At 54.5% G+C, this 21,283-nt stretch overlaps 1 protein-coding gene across 2 annotated transcripts in view; it reads left to right on the forward strand.

Annotated features, from left to right (window-relative positions):
- Window positions 1–16,928, forward strand: part of MOV10L1 (Mov10 like RNA helicase 1) — a 118,889-nt gene extending 101,961 nt beyond the window's left edge. Inside the window, exons 21-27 of one of the 2 annotated variants that reach the window (XM_079142634.1) lie at window positions 588–752; window positions 1,945–2,118; window positions 10,192–10,341; window positions 14,815–14,922; window positions 15,614–15,751; window positions 15,888–15,979; window positions 16,260–16,928. In XM_079142634.1, coding sequence (XP_078998760.1) covers window positions 588–752; window positions 1,945–2,118; window positions 10,192–10,341; window positions 14,815–14,922; window positions 15,614–15,751; window positions 15,888–15,979; window positions 16,260–16,269 — 837 coding nt within the window. In that variant the 3' untranslated portion in view covers window positions 16,270–16,928. Of the gene's footprint in view, window positions 1–587; window positions 753–1,944; window positions 2,119–10,191; window positions 10,342–14,814; window positions 14,923–15,613; window positions 15,980–16,259 lie in introns of both variants that reach the window. The other variant, XM_079142633.1, reaches the window with a different exon arrangement.
- The last annotated feature ends 4,355 nt before the right edge of the window (window positions 16,929–21,283 follow it).

The raw sequence follows: 21,283 nt of genomic DNA on the forward strand, positions 1-21,283 counted from the left end.
CCCTGCACCCCTCCTCAGGGAGCGTCCTGTAGACTTGCCGTGTGGGAGGGGGCTCCTCACAGAAAGGAGGGGTGAGGAAGTGCTCCCCCTCCCCCTGCTCACCCCTGCAGAGGGCACAGCCCACCTCCTCTCGCGGCCGGGAGGAAAGGAGGACTGGTCTAACTGGAACATGTGGCCTCCAGAGAGGAGACACAGGGACGGTCAGCCTGATAAGGCCACTGCGGGCCTCCACCAGGCCAGGCCGTCAGGCAGGGGGCTGTGGGTGGTCTCCTAGGGCCGAGCACAGTGGGACTGGCAGAGCTCAGTGTCCTGCCTGGGGCTCTGCTGCTGCAGAGGTAGTGCAGAGGAAACCAGCGGAACCCTGGCAGCTGGAGGCGCTAGTAAGAGGCAGGCCCCAGACACACGGAGTGCTGTCCACTTCCCTGCCCTCCGAAAGCCCTCGCAGGTCCAGCCAGAGAGGACGTGGGGCCCCCTGCCTGCGCAGGCTGACCCTGACCCAGGGACGCCAGCTTGCTGCTCTCAGGGTGTGCCTCCTGAGGTGGGGTCCATGTGCAGTGCTGGCCCCATTGAGTCCGTGTGTGCCACAGATTGTGCTTGCTGGAGACCCTATGCAGCTTGGCCCTGTCATCAAGTCCAGGCTGGCCATGGCCTACGGGCTGAACGTGTCCATGTTGGAGAGGTTGATGTCCCGACCAGCGTACCTGCGAGATGAGAATGCATTTGGTGCTTGTGGTGCATACAACCCCCTGTTGGTGAGTCGTCCAGCTCTGTTAGGTCACTTCAGCACACGAGGAAGGAGGAGCCCATGAGGACAGGCCCGCAGGGGAGGCTGCCACGCTGCTGTCAGCTGCTTCCCCTTGTCCACCAAGTCATGGCCGTGCGCAGGGGCCTTTGTCTTCCCAGGGACAGCTCAGCCCTGCCGTGCCAAAGCCTGCGCCCTAGAAACAGGAGCCAAGAAGTGTGCCCCACGAGGGTCCGTGTTGGGGCCCAGGGGCACCAGGCAGCCCAGCACTGATGGCAGGGAGTGTTTGGGGTCCAAGACTGTGGAAGGAGAAATGGGAAATGGTTTCTGGAACTTTACCAGAGAAGCTGTGCCAGCGAGAATCTGTGGCAGTGTCTCCAGTGGGCTCCCAATGCCAGGTGCTCCTGAGCGCAGCTCCTGTCACACTGAGCCCAGGAGCCCGTGTCTCTGGGGCCTGCCATGAGACAGCGGGAGACTGCTGCCATACAAAGACACGCCAGACTGGGCTGTGGCTCCGTGGAGCGCTTGCCTGGCATGTGCCGTGCTGGGTTCGATTCTCAGCACCACATATAAATAAGTGAATAAAATAAATGTCTATCAACATCTAGAATATATTTTTTGAAAAAATGCCTGGCATGGTGGCCACATGCTTATAATCCAAGCAACTCAGGAGGCTGAGGCAGGAGGATCACAAGTTCAAGGACAGCCTTGTCAACATAGCAAGACCCTATCTGAAACTAAGACCCTAGTACCACCAAAAAAAATCATGATTCTCTAGACAGCTGTGTTGTTACATTGCTAGAATGCTAGGATGCAAAAACGAACAAACGACAACCCCAAAGTTTCCATTGGAACTTGCACTCCTGGTGTAGGTGAGGCACGGTGGTCATGCGAGGTTTCAGGAAGTGGCCCGGAACCTCCCAGTTGTTGACCCCTGGGACCTTTACCTCACTGGGGATCAAAGGGGCAAGCAGAGCAGACTGTGGCAGGGGCCCTGCGGTCTTCAGGCTGAGGAGGTCCTCCCTGCACTCACCCTCCCAAAAGGCGCCCACTGTGGGAGGAGTGGCGGGCCCAGGGGGCTGCCCAGGAGGCCACCCAGGAGGCCATGGTGACTGGCATCTGCGGGGCCCAGCAGGGCCCTGAGAGATGTCCTGCTCCCAGTCTCCTGGGCATCTGCCAGCTGCCCCATCCTCTCCCTGCAGGTCACAAAGCTAGTGAAGAACTACAGATCCCACTCGGCCCTGCTGGCGCTGCCCTCTCGGCTTTTCTATCACAGGGAACTCGAAGTCTGTGCAGATCCCAAAGTGGTGACCTCCTTGCTGGGCTGGGAGAAGCTGCCCAAGAAAGGCTTCCCTCTCATCTTCCACGGGGTGAGGGTAAGTCATGCCTTGAACCACTGATGCTCTGCGCCAGGCCAGGCAGGGAGGTGCTCATCTCTGCCCCGCGTGTGGCCTGGCTGTGTCAGTGACTAAGCAGCTTCTCATGAGCCTGTGGTGGGGCAGAAGGGTGCTGGTCTCCAGGAGTAGAAGGCAACAGGAGGGCTGCTGCCAGCCTCCCCTGTGGGACCGGCTCAGGAGTGGCCTGGCAGGGTAGGCAGCACAGGGCAGCTCCCCTTGAAGCTCGCAGCAGACAAGCGCTGGAGCCCTGGGTTGCAAGAAGAGACCCAGGCTGACCGAGCATCCGTCAGAAGCCTGGGGAGGCTCAGCAGGCAGAACCAAGGGAAGGTGAGCACAGGGAGCTCACTGCCCAGCAGTGCCCGCCCACCCTATGGGTCACTCCACCAGCACCAGAGTCCCATGAGAACTTGGCAGAAACAGCTCAGCCGTGGGCCTGAGCCCAGCTCCAGGCAGCGCAGACCTCAGGTGACGGCCTCCCTCTCGCCCCGGCCTCACAGAGGGCAGGCTGGATGCTCAGCAGCGGAAGTGTCAGCCCTTCAGTGGAAGCAGACAGCTGTGTCAGGGTTAGGTGTCACGTGCACTCTCCAAGCAGGCTGGAGAAGTGGGACGGCCCCCGGAGCGGACAGGGAGCCCTGGTGTCAGGTGCCCTTCCCGGGCAGCGTGAGTCCAGGCAGTGGTCCCGCAGCACGGCACCTGCGCAGCCTCTCTCTAAACCCCTTCGCGAGGAACACGTTTGAGGTCGAAGTGGGTGGTTTGGAGTTCTGTGACCGGTGGAGTCATCCTCTTGTGGGAGAGGGTTCGAGAGAGGGGCCTGCTCTGAGGCTGTCCCTCACCAGCAGCCAGTGCTTCCCCAGCCCTCACGTGCTGCCCACTGACCGGCTGGATCTGCACATCCTCGAAGCCACCTGTGCGTCAGAAATTGTATGGAGAGAACCCCTGGAAGCGTCTGGAGGTGAGCCTCAGCAGGTGCCAGCAGGCGAGCTGGGGCGCCAGGCTAGCCTGAGCACACAGGCGAGCCCCAGGTGCAGGCTCAGCAGCGTGAGACTCCACGTTAACTGCTGTGCCTGACGTGATCTAAGAGTCACCACAGGCTTCACATGAGAAACCGACTGTAGAATGGAGTTGTGGTGGTTCACGGTTTTATAATTAGTCCTAGTATGCTACACAGCATACTGACCAGTCGTGAATAAAAAAGATAGGGCTGGGGCTGTGGCTCAGTGGTACAGCCCTTACCTAGCAAGTATGAGGCCCTGGGTTCGATTCCCAGCACCACATATAAATAAATGGATAAAATAAAGGTCTATCAGCATCTAAAATTCTTTTTAATAAGTACGTAGTTGGCAAAAAGAAGCCCTAAGTTGTAGGATCTTAGGATGGGAGAGGCCCCCTCAGTGCTTAGGAGACTTGAGAGGAAACAGCTTTCATCACACACAGGCCCCTGGGTGCACAGCCTACCTGGAGGCCATGCATGGAGGTCCAGGACCTGGTGGGGGCGTAGGCCCGTGCCTTTATTGGGGCCAGCGTGTTATCCAAACAGATTTCCCACAGGCAGTTTTAAACGGGGCATCCAGATCAAGCACAGAGTTCCAGGAAGTCACATGAGGTGAGCAGTGGTCACTGCAGCAGGTCTGCACGGTCTTTCCAGGTGTGAGGGTCAGCAGGGTGGCCCAAGCAGGCCACATCTAGCTGTCCCACAGGGAGGTGGTCACCAGGGACACCTGTGTGAGGCAGAGATCTGGGTGGGCCGCAGAAGAGCTGGAAGGGGCGCAGAACTGGAGGCTGTGGGGGGCTGCCTGCTTCTGGTGTGAGGTCGTCCAGCTTGCACCCAGGAGTGCTGAGGCAGCACAGACTCGTTCACGGTCGCTGAAGGTGACTGCTTTAGGAAGTGACTTCTAAACACTGAGTCATCTCCCAGTGTTCTGGGTTGTGAGGATAGCATGGGGGCGATACTGCCAGTCCTGCTGACGTGGTCCACTCCCACTGTTGCCTGGCCCTGACTCCCCGTACACTTGGGCTCCCTCCATTGAGAGGAGATAGCAGACTGCCTTCCACCTTGCTGGCTGCCTGTCCCCAGAGGGGCTCAGGGGGCAGCTGTCCACTTGCTGTGCCCACCCAGGCCTCAGGTGTTTAGGCAGAAGAAGGTCAGTAGGGTGTCCATGGTGTCCACAGGCAGTGTCTGTAGCCAAGTTATGGCACTAGCCCAGGTGCCTGTCGGTAGATGACTGGATCAAGGAGTGTGGTGCCAGACTCAGTCGGAGCTAGAGCAGAGGGCGGAGCTAGAGCAGAGGGCGGAAGGCGTGGGGGGGGAGGGGACATCACACAGCAGGGAGGGCGGGAGGGGGAGGGAATGGGGAAGGAATAGCACAAGGAATTCCAGCTTGATGAGGGCCTACAAAGCACCAGTCAAAAATAAATAGACCATCAAGAGGAAGCTCAGTGGGGCAGAGGGATGGAGACGGGGCGGGAGGAAATGGAGGGCATCAGATTCCATGCGTGTGACCTTGTCAAAAGGAGCCCAACTTCTATGTGTAACTTCGCACTCTAAAGAGAAAAATATCAAGGGAAGCAGAAGGTAAAACACTCCATTTGAAAGGGAGAAAGGAATGCTGGAGTTTTTCCAAGTAATGAAGAATTTTCATACTTCATTTTTTTCCTTTCTGATTTTATTAGTTTCTGATCAAGGACTTTGACCTGTAAACTCCCTGTGTCTTAAAAGGTGTGGCTAGTTAGGTGTCAGTTTGTTATTGTCCCAAGCCCTTTGTTCTGTGAGGAGCCTGCCAGCTGCTCTGTGCCCTGCTCTGGGACAGGCCTGGCATGGCCCACAGCGCTGTGTGTGACCAGGAGTTAAAACCAGCTTCTCCTGGGGCTTGGGTGTCCTCCCTGTGGCCCAGCCAGGGGCCCATCTCACCTCCAGCCAGGTGCTGCTCCTGCGCAGAGTCTGCTGGAAGGAGCCACCGCCTCACCTCCCTCTACCTGTGTGCTTGGTGTCGTCTTCACCGTGCCTTATGTATGTTTCTAGGTCCACATTTGCTATCCGTTGGGTCTTTCCCCATCATTTTAGAAGTTCTGTTCTAAGTTTCCATCCATTAGCCTTTTTACTTCAAAAACTTACTTCAGTCATTTATTGTAAATCTCAATAAATCGCATCTGGCTTAATAGCAAAAAATTCTGAGAATTTGTTGCCTTCCGTGGTGTTTGCTTTTTTAAATTGTGATCTAAATACACATAACAAAATTTACCATGTTAACTGTCGTAGGCGTGAAGTTCAGCACTGTTCATACTGAGGCATACTCGTATGGTTTTGTACCTACCCCGCAGTCTCCAGAACCTTTTCACCTTGCAAAAACAAACACCCCCAGTGAACACGGGCACCCACCCCACCTTCCTCCTTTCTGCCTCTGAGGATCCCATCACTCTCAAGACCTCTGTGAGTGGAATCCCAGTCTTGGTTCTTTTGCAATTGGCTCTTCCACTGAGCTGGTTGTCCTCAGGGTTCAGGATTTCCTTCCTTTTAAAGACTGAAGCCAGGTCAGGAGCACACACACACCTGTCATCCCAGCGACTTGGGAAGCTGAGGACAAAGCTCCCAGGCCAGCCTCGGCAACTTAGGGAGGGCTGTCTCAGAGTCAGAACGGGCTGGGTGTGGCTCAGTGGTGAGCACCCCGGCCACCTTCCCCCATGCACAGAACGAGTATGTGTGCTCGCGTGCCAAGCAGCACCCCATTCTGGGGTGCACTGCCTTTTGTTCACCCACCTGTCTGGCAGTGGGCGCTTGCGCTCTGGACACCAGTTCCTGGAGAAACACAGGTGGAGGCTCTGCCAGGTGGAGGTCTGTTGCCTGTTCTGTGGGACTGGGCCTTCCGCTCCACAGCAGCTACGCCGTTTCTACTGCTTTCTGTTTGTTTTTTATTTTTCACACCGCTTCACATTTCTGCCAACAGTGCACAAGAGTTCCGGTTTTCCGTATTCTCACAATGGTGTGCTCCCTTTTGTTTTTGTGGATGTCTTTTTCTATGAGATGAGTCTCTTGCAGGCAGCATATTGTTGGGTCTTTCTTTTTAATCCATTCTGCCAGTCTATGTCTTGATTGATGAGTTTAGGCCATTAACATTCAGGTTTATTATTGAGATATGATTTGTATTCCCAGTCATTTGGCTTATTTTTGGTTTTTGACTTGGCTTGGTTTCTCCTTTGAGTGGATTTTCTCTAAGGTAGTTCCTCCCTTTGCTGACCTACATTGTTGTTTTTCATTTCCTCCTCATGGAATATTTTGGTGAGAACATTCTGTAGTGCAGGCTTTCTATTTGTAAATTCTTTTAACTTTTGTTTATCATGGAAGGATTTTATTTCATCTTCAAATCTGAAGGTTAGTTTTGCTGGGTATAGGATTCTTGGCTGGCAACCATGTTCTTTCAGAGCTTGAAATATGTTGTTCCAGGCCCTTCTAGCTTTTAGAGTCTGGGCTGAGAAGTCGGCTGCTGTCCGTATTGGTCTCCCCCTATATGTAATCTGATGCTTTTCTCTCGCGGCCTTCAAAATCCTCTATTTTGAATGTTAGGCATTTTCATTATAATGTGCCTTGGTGTGGGTCTGTTGTGATTTTGTGCATTTGGTGTTCTGTAAGCCTCTTGTATTTGATTTTCCATTTCATTCTTCAGGTTTGGGAAATTTTCTGATAGTATTTCATTGAATAGGTTGTTCATTCCTTTGGTTTGTATCTCTGTGCCTTCCTCCATCCCAATAATTCTTAAATTTGGTCTTTTCTTGATGTCCCATAGTTCTTGGAGATTCTGTTCATGATTTCTTACCATCTTCTCTGTTTGGGCAACTTTATTTTCAAGATTAAATATTTTGTCTTCATTGTCTGAGGTTCTGTCTTCCAAGTGGTCTTGTCTGTTGGTGATGCTTTCCATTGAGTTTTTATATTTAGTTTATTGTTCCTTCATTTCAAGGATTTCCGTTTGGTTTTTTTTTTTTTTTTTTTTTTTTTTTTTTTTTTTTTTTTTTTTTTTGACAATCTCTATCTCTTTGTTGAAATGATCTTTTGCTTCCTGCAGGTGCTCTTTCAGCTTATTGGTATTATCATTCATTGCCTGCATTTGCTCTCTTATCTCATCTTTTGCTTCGCGAATCATCTTAATCATGTATAATCTGAGGTCCTTTTCTGACATTTATTTTAACATACTGTCATTGGATTCTATTACTATAGAATCCAGATTTGTTTGGATCATTTTCTTCCCTTGTTTTTTCATGTTGTTCACACATCTTCCCCTCTAGCAGTGCAGACCTGGGGTATTGCAGATTCCCCCTATAGGCTTATAGTGGCCCTATAGGTTTCCAAAACCCTTTCTTTAAGGGGAGATCAATATCAGCAGTGCCCAATTCAGACACTATGCAGTCCTAGACCAAATAGCCCTATGAGGACAATAACAAAATTGTCATAATAAACAGAATGAGTTCAAATATTATCTTCAGTAAAACAAACAGATTTGCAATAAGGTCGCAGTTTTAATGGAGGACAAAGAGGATGCAGAGGGGTGTAGAATGTGGCTGTTAATGGGATAAGAAAAGAATATACAGAAGTTCTAGAAAATAGAAAGGGTGAGAGTGTAATCAAAAGAAATTGGATGTTAGCATGCAAAAAAGGGAGAAAGATTCTGAGGGAACCGGTAAACAAAAGGAAAAGAGAGCAAGAAAAGTAAAGAAATAAAAACTTAAAATTTTTCAATAAGGAGAAAAAAGAAAATCTACAGTATAACAGTCATATAGTAATGAAACCTCCCAGTGTTCAGTAGCCTGATGCATGAGAGGTACCTGACAATGAGCTTCAAGCCTCCAGCAGGCGTCTCAGGATGGGATTTGCCCCACCTAAAGATCAGAGCTACGGCTTCCAGGATTATCCAAGATGGCTGCTCTGGCTTCCAAATGTGTTGGCAAATGGGGAGCTGCAGCTCAGGGGTGGACGTGGTCAGCTGGAGGTCCCGGAGGTGGGATGTGGTTAGTCAGGCAGGGGTCCTGGGAGTCGGGTGTGTTTGGTGTGGTTGTGGGATCCTGGACGCCAGGTGCAATCAGTCAGTCTGGGGTCCCGGTGATAGGGTGCAGTCAGTTGGTCTGGGGGTCCTGGCGGCAGGGAGCAGTCAGTCAATGTGAGGACCCCAGGGGCAGGGAGTGATCAGTCGGGCTGAGGGATACTGGAGACGGGGTTCAGTCAGTCCTGCCAGAGGTCCTACGGGGCCTGGCTGTTGTCTCAAAATGGCAGCAGCCACGTGTAATCAAACCTGCAGGTACTGTAACAGTGAACTTCCAGGCAACAGCAGGCAGCTGGTGCTCCACTGGCGGTCGGCGATCAGTTTGCTGACTTGTCGGACGATCGATCGGGAGGTGAACCTCGTGCGCTGGGTGATGGATAGGTGTAAGGCAGGCGATGGACAGGCGAGAGGCAGGCAAATGGCAGATGATAGACGCCTGACAGTGAGCAGTCTGCACTCAAAAAAGGCATCGATATGCTGGCAGACTTTAGGTCATCACAGCAGACAAATGGGGTAAGCAGCAGGGGATTGATAAGCAGCAAAAACTGCCTCACCAAGAAACAGATATCCTCTGCTTGATACCGGAGTTACGGAGCGACAAGGAACGCAGCCTCCCTCTAGTCCACCATCTTGGATCTCCCTCCCTTTTGTTTTTGATAGCAGCCTTTCTGTGAGCAGGGGCAGTGTATCATGGGAGCTTTTGTCTTTGCTTTTGCACTGAGGATGGAACCCAGGGCCTCACACATGCTAGGCAAGTGCTATACCACTGAGCTACTTCCCCAGCCCTTTTAAATTTTTGAGACAAGTTTTGCCAAGTTTTCCAGGCTGTCCTTGAACGTGCTGTTAAGCCATAGCTGGGATCAGGGGTGGCCACCATGCCCAGTGCGTGATGGTTTTGATCTGCATTTCCTTAAGAATCAGGGATGTTGAGGAGCTTGTCCTTCCCTTTGGAGAAACATCTCTCTGGTCCTCCACATGCGGTCATTTGGTCGTGAGTTTTGTCATTGAATTGCATGAGTTCTAAATATATTTGACATTTTCTCCTGTCCCAGACTGTCTCTGCCCTCTTGATTGTTCTCTGATGAGTAAGTCCATTTACCTGGTGTTTTATGCCGCTTCCTGTGCTTCAGCATCACGTCCAGTACGTCACCACCAGATGCAGTGCTGGGGTGCGTCCTTCCTGTTCTCTTCTTGTGCTCCGGCTCCTGTCCGTTGTTTGTTAGCATCCATACGGGCTCAGATCAGGGTCCAGCCTCCTTCTCTTGTGTTCATATCCAGTTTGAGTCATCTGTTGGGGAGACTGTCCTCCTGACTGGTGGCCTAGGCACCCTCACCAAGGACATTTGACGGTGTATGCAAGGCTCACTTCTGAGTGTCCTCTGCCTTGGTCTGTTTGTCCTTAGGGCAGTGCATCCTTCATGCTTCAAGGAAGAGTTTTTGAAGTTGAGAAATGTCATCTGTTGTCTCCTGGTAACGATCCATAGAGTGATAACTGCCCTCCATGTAGCCAGGGGCTGGCTGGAGTGGGCAGAGTGTGAGCACCTTCCTCCTGGTAGACTGCTTGGCCTCTGGGACTGACCACAGCTGGCTGGCTCCCAGGTTTCCCTCTGTGGGCTGCTAACACTGACGGCAACCCTGTGTCAGTAATGCTACCCTCGTGTACCTACGCAGAAGAGCCACGTGGAATGACAACAGTCTCCTTCCAGGAGGATGTACCACCCCTTGTGTGAGCCCTCCAGGCCAGGCCCTGCCTGGTGCCCCAGCACAGCCAGCCCCTCGCCAGCAACTGCACAGCCTCAGGGCAGCTCCCCCAGGGAGTTCTGCCCTGGCCTCCCACCTGCGAGTCCCAGTGGTGGGGATTCCATGAGTGTCTAACACCTGCCCTCCTAGATTTTAGGTCCTGTGTGAGAGAGAGACTTTCTGTCGATGTGGGTGTGCTTTGTAGCACCTACTCGGCTCCTTGGTCGTGGGCCCTTGGTGAACATCCCTGCGTCGATGAAGTTTCCCCTCTTCTTTAACTCAGGGCAATGAGGCACGTGAAGGAAGAAGTCCGTCCTGGTTCAACCCCGCCGAGGCTGTCCAGGTCATGCGCTACTGCTGCTTGCTAGCCCGGAGTGTCTCCAGCCAGGTGTCTGCCAGGGACATCGGTGTCATCACGCCCTACCGGAAGCAGGTATGCCGTGTGGGTGTCCCTTGTTCTGTGGTCACTGGCCCAGGTGCCTCAGTTTGTGGAGTCCGTGGAAAGCAGAAACAAACTGATTTTGAACAGCAGCAGGTTTTTAGAGAAGCAGGACGTTTGAGTGGTGCTCTAGATGAAAGGTCGGCAAACTGCACTCCGCAGCCTTCCCAGCTCAGGGGAGTTGAGCTTGGCTTCTGCATTTCTAGATGGTCACGTTGTAAAACTTTGCATAAGAACCTGTGGAATACCCTGTATATTCGGCCCTTTAGGGAAAAGCTCACCAACCCACTGTCAAGCAGTGTTTCTCAAAAGGGGTGGTATGCGCTCCTAGGAGACTGTTCTCGTTCCACGTGGCTCTTCCGCGTAGGAACATGAGGGCATTACTGACACAGGGTTGCAGTCAGTGTTTGCGTCACTGTGACCAAATGACCTGTCAAGAACAATTAAAAGTTCATTTGGGGCTCACAGTTTCAGAGGTAAGTCCATAACTGACTGACTCCATAGCTCTGGGCCCAAGGTGAGGCCGCACATCATGGAGAAAGGGTGTGGCTGAGGGAAGCAGCTCAGGACAGGGCACCAGGAAGCAGAGAAAGCTCTGCTCACCAGGGACAGTGTAATCCCCAAAAGCCATGCCTTCAGTGACCAGCTCCTCCAGCAACACCCCACCTGCCCACAGTCACCACCCAGTTAATCCATTCAAGTGGATCAATGCACTGATTAGGTTGCCTCTCTCAAATGCAGTCATTTCACCTCTAAACTTCCTTGCATTGCCTCACATGTGAGCTTCTGGAACACCTCATATCTAACCCTAACACCCAAGAAGGTTCTCCTTGTGTTGTGACAAGCAGAAACTCCCTGCACGTGTCCTGCGGATGGAGGTTCAGTCACTGAGCACTGGCCCCTGTGGGTACAAACCACCGAGGCCTGGGAAGGAAGCCCCAGAGAGGCAGGCAGAAGGCTGGCCACACAGGGGAGGGTCGGAGTGCATGGAGCCCCTCAGACGTCGCCTTCTGCACTGGGGTCGCGGAGTACTCAGCCCCCCCCAGTACTCATGAGGCTCGAGGAGGCAGGCCCCTGCAGGAGCCCCAGCCAGCCTCGCCGTGGGCCCAGGCTGTGCTGCACAGCCTGCTCACAGCTCCTGCGTGTCTGGCTGGACTCTGAGTTCAAGCATTTTTATGCTCCTGATTACTCCTTACGTTGATTTTTCATATCTTAGCCTTTCCCAACCAAGCGGCCAGACTTCTTGCTTGATTCTCTTGCTGCTTTCTCTGTTTCTTGCTTGTTTGTTTTGAAGTGGGTAAATGTAAGAGATCTGCAGTGGGAATGGTGAAGTGCTTAGTCCCTGGCTGCCCAGTTCCTTCCAGGGAGGACTCCGCTGGCCCTGTGTGTGAGCATGCCTCCTCCACCCTGGCTTCTGCAGCATGGTTTTGCTCCCTGCAGTGCTCGGGCGGTGCCCTTCTTGGCTCGGGAGCCCACTCGGCTGCTGGGACCGTTTTCTGTGTGGACGAGTTGTCCTGTCTTGCTGTGGATCCCTGGGTATGTGCTCCGCTTAGGGTCTGTGGAGCTCTTGGGTCTTCAGATTAGGGTTTCCGCCGGCCGGGGAAGTCTCACCAGCGTGCTTCTCATCCCTGCCCTCCTCTGCTCCCCTTGGAGGCCTTCACCTCGCTGGTCCCTGTGGCTCTGTGTGCTGCTGCGTCTGTTCCCCTGTTCTCCAGCTTGCAGTTTCCCCGCTCCTTTCTTCCTCTGCCCTCTGGAATCTGACGCCGCCCTTTCAGGGATCCGACCTCTCAGCCGGAGGGTCTTGGCTGGTTCTGTGACGGTCTCGGTCCTTGCTGGGAATCGCCGCGGTCCTCATACTTGCCTGAGGTTTTAGCATGGTCTCCTGTGGTCCCCTGGACCCATGTGGTGCCATCCTTAAGATTCTGCTAAGCCATCACCTGGGGACACTCCCAGTTCCTGCCATACTTTTCTTGAGTGTGGGTCCCATGCCAGATTCTTTGCACATTTTGATTTTTGGTTGAAAACGGAATTTTAGAAAAATTCTACAGCTTTGGAGCCTGATTTCCTCTGAAGATGATCCACGTCGTGATCTGCTTTTGCTGGCTCCTTTGCTCCATAGCCCCTGACGTGCTTGTGATATCCCCGCCCCCGCCAGCCCCTCCCGCCCTTGTGGCCGTTGTTTCATTCCGGCTGTGTGCCTGCACAGCTTGCTGGTTGACCAGCAGTGGGCAGCAGTTGTGCTTACCACGGGAGCCAGTGAGACTGCCCTCTGCTGGCTGAGGGTCTGCTGGCCTCAGGCTCCCAGCCCAGCTTTCCCCACCAGGGCAAGCCTGGGCAGGGAGCATCTCCTCCAGCCCACCTCAGGAGCGGAGCTCCTCGGAGGCCAGCTCTGCCCGAGTCCTCTGGGCCTGGCCTCACCCCATACAGATGGAGGAGCCCCAAAACAGCCCACCACAGGCTCCCTCTGCCTTCACCCACAGGCGGTTTTCAGGCATCAGCACCTCTAAGATTAGGCACCTCTGGCTGGTTTCCAAGCTCCGCAAGGTGTGTCTGTGTTTTCCAGCTGTGTGGTTGCTTTTGGGCGTGCTCAGCTGTTGCCACCCTGCCTGTGGTGGTTTTGCCCTGGAGCCAGCCCTCAGAGGCACTAGCAGTGTCCAGGAGAACCAGCTCACAGCACCGGCTGGTCCAGAAGCTCGTGGCCACCCTGAGGCTGCCCTCGGGCATGGCTTTGAGCCCAGGCTGGCTCCCGGGGCTCCCACACTGCCCTCCTTGGTTACTTGTGTGCTTCAGGGTCTGTCCACTCAACTGCAGCTTCTCTTGGGTTCTGGCTCGAGGCCACCCTCCACCGCGCACCCCGTGTTCCACACGTAATCTAGCACATATGGTCTGTGAGCTCTGAGGGGGGGAGAGGAGTGAGTCACTCCTCCGGCAGGAGCAGCAAGCAGTCATCAGTGAAGGTGGAACCTGCTGGCAGCAGTGGCCGGGCCACCCTAGAAGTGCAGGGTGGCCTCTGCAGCCCCCCAGCCCGACCCTGCTCCCGCGCAGCCCGGCCAGCTTGAGTCCCTGCCCACCACCTCCTGTGGGATACCACTGGCTCCTCTCCTGCTGTCTGCTGTCCTGCTGTGCCCCACCTTCGCATCCCAGGACTAGCAGGCAGGCTGGGCCTGGAATGCCAGTCTGGGCACAGGCACAAGGACCCCATAGGTGGCTGAGGTACAGCTGGCTGGGGGCCATGCTGCCCTCCCACACCACCTCCCTGCACGCCTCACCCACTCTCCCTCAGGTTGTGTGAGCAGCATGGCTTGCAGGGACAGAGAGGTGATGCTCTGAGGTGGCCTGGCTGGGCAACATGGGATGTTGAGGGCCTCCCTCTCCCAGGCAGCCACTGCTGGACCTTCCTGCAGGGGCCCCAGGTGGACATCAGCTGCCCTTGAAGGGCAGTCCTTCAAGGACCTTTCCCTGCTCATAGCCCTTTGTTCGCTCTTGCCTTGACGGTCGTTTGTCCTGATGCCCACCTAAGCGGATCTGAGTCTGGTACCTCTGCAGCTTGTCGTCTTTCCACATTGTTCTGGGCTCTGCCCTAGGGGCTGAGTTAGGGGTCTCACCCAGCTGCACCTGGCTTTGCTGTCAGTTGGGGATGCTTCTGTGCAGAGGCTCTGTGGCTCTCGGTGGCTCTCTGGGCGGTGCCATGCCTCAGGCCGCCACCCCCGCCTCCTGGCCGTGCCTGTCTTCTCATGTGCTCACTCTGCCTCCCAGAGTTCCGGCCAGGTTCACTGCTTACCCACGCCTGCTCTCCACGGCGGGTCCTCCAGCTGCAAGCCTTGGCGTTCAGCCATCTCCAGTCCTGCTGGAGCAGCGTCTGCTCCTGGAGCTGGGTGGCTGCTTCTCACGTGCTCACCTCTTGTGCTCACCTCTCGTGCTCTCCTTTGGTGGATGCACTTGCTGGAGCTCAGCCCCTTGGGGTGTGGGTCCCCCAAAAGGGGCCTGGAGGAGCTCCTGGGCCCAGCCCTACATCTGGAGCATCTCAGTACCTGGGACCGTAGTCCTGGCCACTTCCACTTCTCTCTGGCCTGGGACTGCCCAGCTGCGGGCACCACGTGAGAGCAGGCATGGGTGAGCAGTGAACCTGGCCAGAACTTTGGGAGACAGAGTGAGCATGTGAGAAGACAGACATAGCCAGGAGGCAGGGATGGAGGCCTGAGGCATGGCACCGCCCAGACAGCCACCGAGAGTGGCATTTCTTGACCACTGTGCTCCTGGGGAGAGGGAAGGTGTTCCACAAGGAGCCGAGCCCCATAACGAGCAATTTATCTAAACTTAGGCCTTGTGTGCCGATTGAGATTGAAACAGACACAGTGCATGATTGAAAGCAGCATTGCAGGTGGGTTAGCGTTTCCTGTGAACCGTGATACGAAAGAACTGATGAGATTTGTAGGGTTATGTTTCATATTTTGACCTCTTTTAAAGGTGGAGAAAATAAAAATTCTTCTACGAAATGTTGATTTGATGGACATAAAGGTTGGATCGGTGGAGGAGTTTCAAGGGCAAGAATATTTGGTCATTGTGATTTCGACGGTAGGTATCCCTGTTTGTGGCAGTCGCCTGCTGCTGTGAGTGCAAGATCCGCGGGTCAGAAGCAGCAGAGTCAGATGCCAACCGCAGGCACCAGGCCAGGCCCAGGTCACCATGCCAACTGCAAAGTTCCTAGCAAACTCAAAGATCAGGGCAGTGGTAAAGGGCAGTCCCCAGGGGGAACGGCTAAGTGTACAGAGGCAGGCAGGAGGCAGGAAGAAGCAGCTGAAGAGGAGCCCCTGCCATGGCTGCTTCTGCAGCCTGCCTGTGGGGTTGCGTCTGACTCAAGAGCCCCATACGTTAATTCTTTTAAATATTTTTTAGTTGTCAATGAACCCTTTATTTACTTATGTAATTATTTTATGCAGTACTGAGGATTGAACCCGGGACCTCACACATGCCTCTACCGCTGAGCCACAAGCCCAGCCCCATACTTTACTTTTAAATTGACTTTATTGTAGAGTAGCACCTAGACCCTGCCGCCCAGAGATGGCTGTTAGTGTCTGGGGTTCCCGTCGGTTGGCGGTAAGGTGATGAGGGCCTCGCTCCCTGCTTCTCCACCAACAGTGCAGCCTTCCTGCTAGTACCCCTTCCTACACATCTGCACGGGTCAAGAGTTCTTTTCATGCCATGCCTAAAAAAAACAAAAAAAAAATGTATAATGCGATTTTTATTCCTCTCTTGTGTTTTTCAGGTGCGGTCCAATGAAGATAGGTTTGAAGATGATCGCTATTTTTTGGGTTTCCTGTCCAACTCAAAAAGGTTCAATGTTGCAATCACCAGACCCAAAGCCTTGCTGATCGTGCTGGGGAACCCGCATGTGCTAGTCAGAGTGCGTGTACAGGACGGGCACTGTGACTCTCTTGAGGGAGGAGGGCTCTGGGAAGAGCCAGGCCACCCAGAAGTGGCTGCTGAGCCGAGGGGTGTGTGCGGGACACAGGAGACACGGGCTCCCTTATGTTCAATAGGACCCCTGCTTTGGCGCTCTGCTGGAATACAGCGTTACGAACGGTGTCTACACGGGGTGTGACCTACCTCCGGAACTGCAGGCTTTGCAGCAGTGAGTGCCCCTGCTGCTTCCGAAAGGGTGGGCTGGCTTTAGGATGACCTTGCCCCTTCTGCTGGCCCTCACTTTGCACACCCACCCACACCTGCCACCTGCTTCCCCGGCTCTCTGTGGCTCCTGGGCTGCAGTGGCCACTCTCCTAAACCTTCCAGGCTGGCATCAGCCTTCCCTCCCACATACGGGGTAAACAGAGTGCCCTGATGTAAACCCTGGGGAGGGGGCGCCGCTCTGAGCCCAGGGTGGGAGCAGATCCACGTGTTCCTTCTCCCTGCAGCTGTGGTTAGAGGAGGCAGGTCCTGACCCACGGTGCCAGCACCTGCTGGACAGAGGAGCTGGGCCCACTGGAAGTACAGCAGCCAGCATGCAGGGGACCGTGCAGCTCGCCCTGTGGGCCTGACACCCTACCTGGCCATGTTCCTGTTTCTGCCTGTCCCACGACTCCTGTGGCCCCTTGTCTTGCAGCTGTGGGCTTTGGTGTGGACAGCAGCTGCTCCTGCTCCAGCTACTGACCTTGGCACACACCAGCTTGTTCCTGCCATTCAGCAGTCAATGCTGCTACCTACCCCCAATAAATACTTTAGTGACCCCAACCTCCTTTGCACCTGAAAACGTGCCTGTCAGGGATGAGAGTCTCCTGTGGCCTCTGCCTCCCACTGGCTGCAGTCTTTGAGCTGACCCAGCAGCTCCGGCCTGAGCCATACATGTGCTGGCCACCCGTCCCCCTCAAAGTCACACAAAGCCCACAGGGTCCGTGAGGCTTCTCCTGGGGTTGAGGGGGTGTTGGCAGAATGTCCAGGGCCCAGTGCTTCTGGAAGGTGCAGCGGACAGGCCTGTGCTGGGGCCTCTGCCTGTCCTGCTGGCCAAGAGCTGGTCAGTCCCTGTGCCACTCAGACACCAGCCTGTCAGCACCTTCATGGTGGGTGGGTTCCCTGGAGGGCCATGCCAGGCCTGTGGGTATTCGCTCCAGAGGCACTGAGTACAGAAGCAGCAGGTCACTGAGTCCCCATGCCCTGGCCATGAGAGGCCAACACACCAGCTGTGCCTCAGTTCCCCTCTGCCTGCCTCAGGGGATGCTGCTGAAATGGCAGCAGTGGAGCGGGACTCTTTTCGAGGTCCAGGAGGAGGCAGTGCCAGGCCCCGTGCCTTGTGAGGGCGCGGGGAGTCTGTCTGGCTGATGGGCCTCCTGCCCACCAGTCCTGCAACACCTTCACTCGCAGGATGAGACTGCCCCACACCCAGGTCCTCCTGGGGCAACGGGGTCAGGCTGGTGTGGAGCCCTGGATAGACCCCCTGTTCTACAAGCCTCCACCCATCCCATTGTGTCCTCCCCACAGGGACTGGCCCTGCCCAGGTGGAGCACTTAGGCCAGGAGGCCTGAGAGACAAGCCCCACAGAGGAAATGGCTGGGGCCTCCCACCCCCAGGGACCAGCATGGGCGAGGTGCCCTTCCCCGTGGAGAACAGAGAACCTTTGGGGGGGCACTTCCTCCAGATGGAATTGAGGGCAGCTCAGCTAGTGCCTCTGCTCAGTCCTGTCCCTTCTCCACTCAGCAGCTACCAAGGTGTTAGCCACACCTGGGCAGCCATAGCCCCATCCATCCTTGGCAGCCAGCACCCCTTCGTCGGGGCCTCCGTGTGCCCTCGCGCAGCCTGTAGTCTGGCTCAGCTGTCCCTCTGGCCGTTCTGTTTCTTGGCCCCTGACCTTTCTCCAGCCCCATCAACATGACAGCCCCCAGGGAGGTCTTCAGTGTTAGCTGGGGTGTGGCGAGTGAGGCAGGAGCAGGGGCAGGCCCGACACTTAGAGGTGACCGGTGTGTCCTAGGAAAGCCAGGGGCGCAGGATGGATGCCTCTGTCCTTCCTCCAGCAAGCGCTGGGTTCCAGCACCTCCTCCCCAGGGCAGCGCCCAGCACATCCCCTCACCCTCCACCCCAGAACCACTCACACAGCCAGGGCTTCACCCGCACCTGCTGTGGAGAGGCCAGGCCGTGTGCGCCCACCCGTCCGGAGACCCACAGCTTCTGCGGGCACAGGCCAGGCCAGCACCAAGGAGGTGGGAGACCAGGGGAGCCCCCTGCAAGGACTTGGTGTCCTGTTTGCTGGGGGCAAGACAGCAGGTGGGAGCGGCCGGACGGGCGGGAGGTCTTCGCACGGGTACCTGGAGAGCCCGAGGAAACTAAAACAGCATCTCCCTGCTTGTTTTTAAGTTAGCTGAAATTTTTCTTCATTTTAAAAACGGTGTCCCTCACAGTGCCTTGTAAAGACTGCCATCCTAGGGCATCTTAGTAGCCCGTCCGCCTCTGTGGTGGAACGGAGGTGCCGCCATCGCCCACAAGACACCTGTCTCTGCTGCTCCTTGAACTCAGGCCCTAGCCCACGCCTGATGACCGGTCCCAGTGAAAACATGCTTTGACACCTGTGGACACCATATGCTCCTGCTCTCCTGAGCTGCCCACAGCCCCAGGTGTGTGAAGACGGGCGACAAGCTCAGCCAGTAGGGCCAGGGCAGAAGGCCGAAGGGTGGAGAGTGGACAGCATTCCACAGTGAGCAGGGTGGGCACGGGAGGGCTGCGCTTACCTGTGCCGTACAAGCCATGAAAACCTGGAGGCCCAACCTGGCCTTTCCTGCCCAGTGGCTTAGCTCACCCCTTTTTTTTAATATTTTTAGATGGACATAATATCTTTTTTTTTTTTTTTTTTAACGTGGTGCTGAGGATGGTGCTGAGTGGTAGAGTGCTTGCCCATGTGCGAGGCTGATACGACCCCAGCCCTCTCCTGCTTTTTGGAGACAATACACACTTATACAGTGAATGTCATTTGTCATAACTTGTGAAACCCTGAGGCTGAGCATGGAAACAAGAATTCCATCTGGATCGTCATTCTTACCGTTAATTCTAAATACACAATCAAAAGGGTGCTCCTGTTTGCCTACCATATGTGGGGCACTGGGTTCAATTCTCAGCACCACATAAAAATATATTGTGTCCATCTACAACTAAAAATATATTTTTAAAGCAAAGGTGCACGTTGCCAGATTCACCAGTCACTGAGCATGGAAGCTGAACTGGAAGCACAGCACTCAGTGCTCCGTGGGCTTCTTTGCAAGCATTTGTGACTTGTGGAGGCTGTTGGGGCTGGAGTGAGGCAGCTGCCATGACGTTGCTTTCCATTTCCATCCTCATGGATATGAGGAGAAGCCCTGTTCACCTGAGTAAGCGACAGGGTCAATGTTTTGCTATAGCACTCTTCCCTCAGCCAGCCAGGAACCTGCAGGCAATGCCGCCCCTTAGCATCCCTAAGAGAAAGGATCAGCTGCTCCCCAGTGCAGTTCCTTCCGGGGAGTGCACCCTCCCGTCTGGGTTGCCCCGGTGTGAGATGTAGGCATGGACCCCACTCTCCACTCCCCTGTGCCTTCTCCTGGGAGGACCACAAAGGGCAGGCTGGGCATCCAAGGTGCCGACAGGGTCTCTGCAGGACCCGAGCCCCTACCCAGGAAGCCACCAGGACCGTGGCTCCCCTTTGCTCCTGCACACACCCACCTAGGCCCCTCCTCGGGAATGAGGTTCCAGGGCAGCTGCTGCAGTGGTGGCAAAGACAGGGGTGAGGCCCGAGTTCCAGCTTGGCACCCTTCCCAAGATGCCATACTTCCTCTGCTGAATGGCAAGATGGTGACCATCCAGCAACTCTTAGGGACACAGGACCCCAGCCACACGTTTACCAATATTTCTACGGAGCACCCGTTGTGCTCCACATGCTGCTCCAGGCACAAACAAATGCAGCGCTCATCCAGCAGTCAGACTCTCAGCCAGGACCACCCACCAAAACGCATGACAGACAGGGTGCCGCTCAGAGAGACATGATTTACGAAATGACCCGAGGAGCGAGGGCAGTGAGACCTTCATGGAGGAAGAGTTTTGATCCCATTACAAGACAGATCTAAATAAAGCAAGAGCTCTACTATGTCCTCGGATGGCATGACAGTACATATTTCAGTTTTCTTCAATCTGTGCATTCAAGGCAATTCTAGTATAGATTTTTATAGTTCTAGATTTTTCAGAAACTTGAATAAGTCATGCTAAAATATATATGAAAAAAAGTCTGTGCATACCTACATGGATATTTAAAAAGAACAATGGAGATACCTGCCTCCTCACTACATATTAAGGCACACTACTGAGGCATCACTATACAGAGGCGCAGCACCAGGCACCTGGACCACGAACACAGACCCATCTAGGATGCATGGCCAATGCCTGAGAAAGGGATCTGGGAAAGGATACTCGCTTCCTTGGCACTGGGAAAACTAGCTCATTTTAAGAAAAATGAAGCTGCACTGCTACCTGAAAGTAGTCTTCCAGATACAAATTTATGTACCAAATTGGCAATATACTGCACGGGATTTTTTTGGATTGCAATTTTACAGTAGAATCATCTAAAATCTCCAAATTACAAACCACTTCAAATGAACTGATTTGCCTCAAAATGCAACCAAAGTTGTTTTCTAATACTTATTCTTTAAAGTCACTGAATGACTGAAACACTACCACACCCCTAGGGAGACACTAGAATCCCTCTGTGACATCAGAAAGAAAACCCGAAACTACAAACCTTATTTTTAAAAAAGATGCTTTTGACCCCATCAAAATTAAGGATCTATATTTAGACCACATGGATGGATAAGGCCAACAGACAGAAGGATGAGGGGGTGTGCACAGCTGGGTAACAATATGGGAAGCCCAGAGGGAGCCCAGAAAAAAGAGAGGGAGCCCAGAGGCACAGTCAGGGTTCCAGCAGCCCCTGTGCAGACTGCCCCAGTAATCAGGAAAGGGCTACTGAAGAACACAAGAACCACACCCTGCACCTGGGAATGGATGCTAGGAAGTGTGGCAGCCCCACCCCTGAGTCCTCAGAGGGCCTTAGGGTGACTGTGCTGGGGAGCCTGTGGTGTCTGGGGTGGGGGGCGGGCTAGAAGCTGCTGACTCAGCATAGAGTAAAGCAAAAACCAGAATCTGAAGAAGCAGGAGCGCATCCTTCAGAGGCCAGGGCCTTCGGGAGCAGAGAGGGGGCGAATGTCCAGAAACTGGCCAGGCTGGGAGCAGGCTGGGCACCCCACATTCCCTCCGGGACCATGGGGGCGGGGCGAGGGGGCGCTGCCTGTGCTCGCGAATGCTGGGGCTCCCGATGTCTGTCTACTGGATGGATTTCTGCAGGACGTAAAAACTCCGGCACGCTACACTAATTTACCATTACGTTGGGAAAAGGCAGTAATGGAAGAATCTGAGCCAGAGTCCTGCAGCGGCA

The sequence above is a fragment of the Sciurus vulgaris genome (genome assembly GCF_902686455.1).
Source record: "Sciurus vulgaris genome assembly, chromosome: 5".
Lineage (NCBI taxonomy): Eukaryota > Metazoa > Chordata > Mammalia > Rodentia > Sciuridae > Sciurus > Sciurus vulgaris.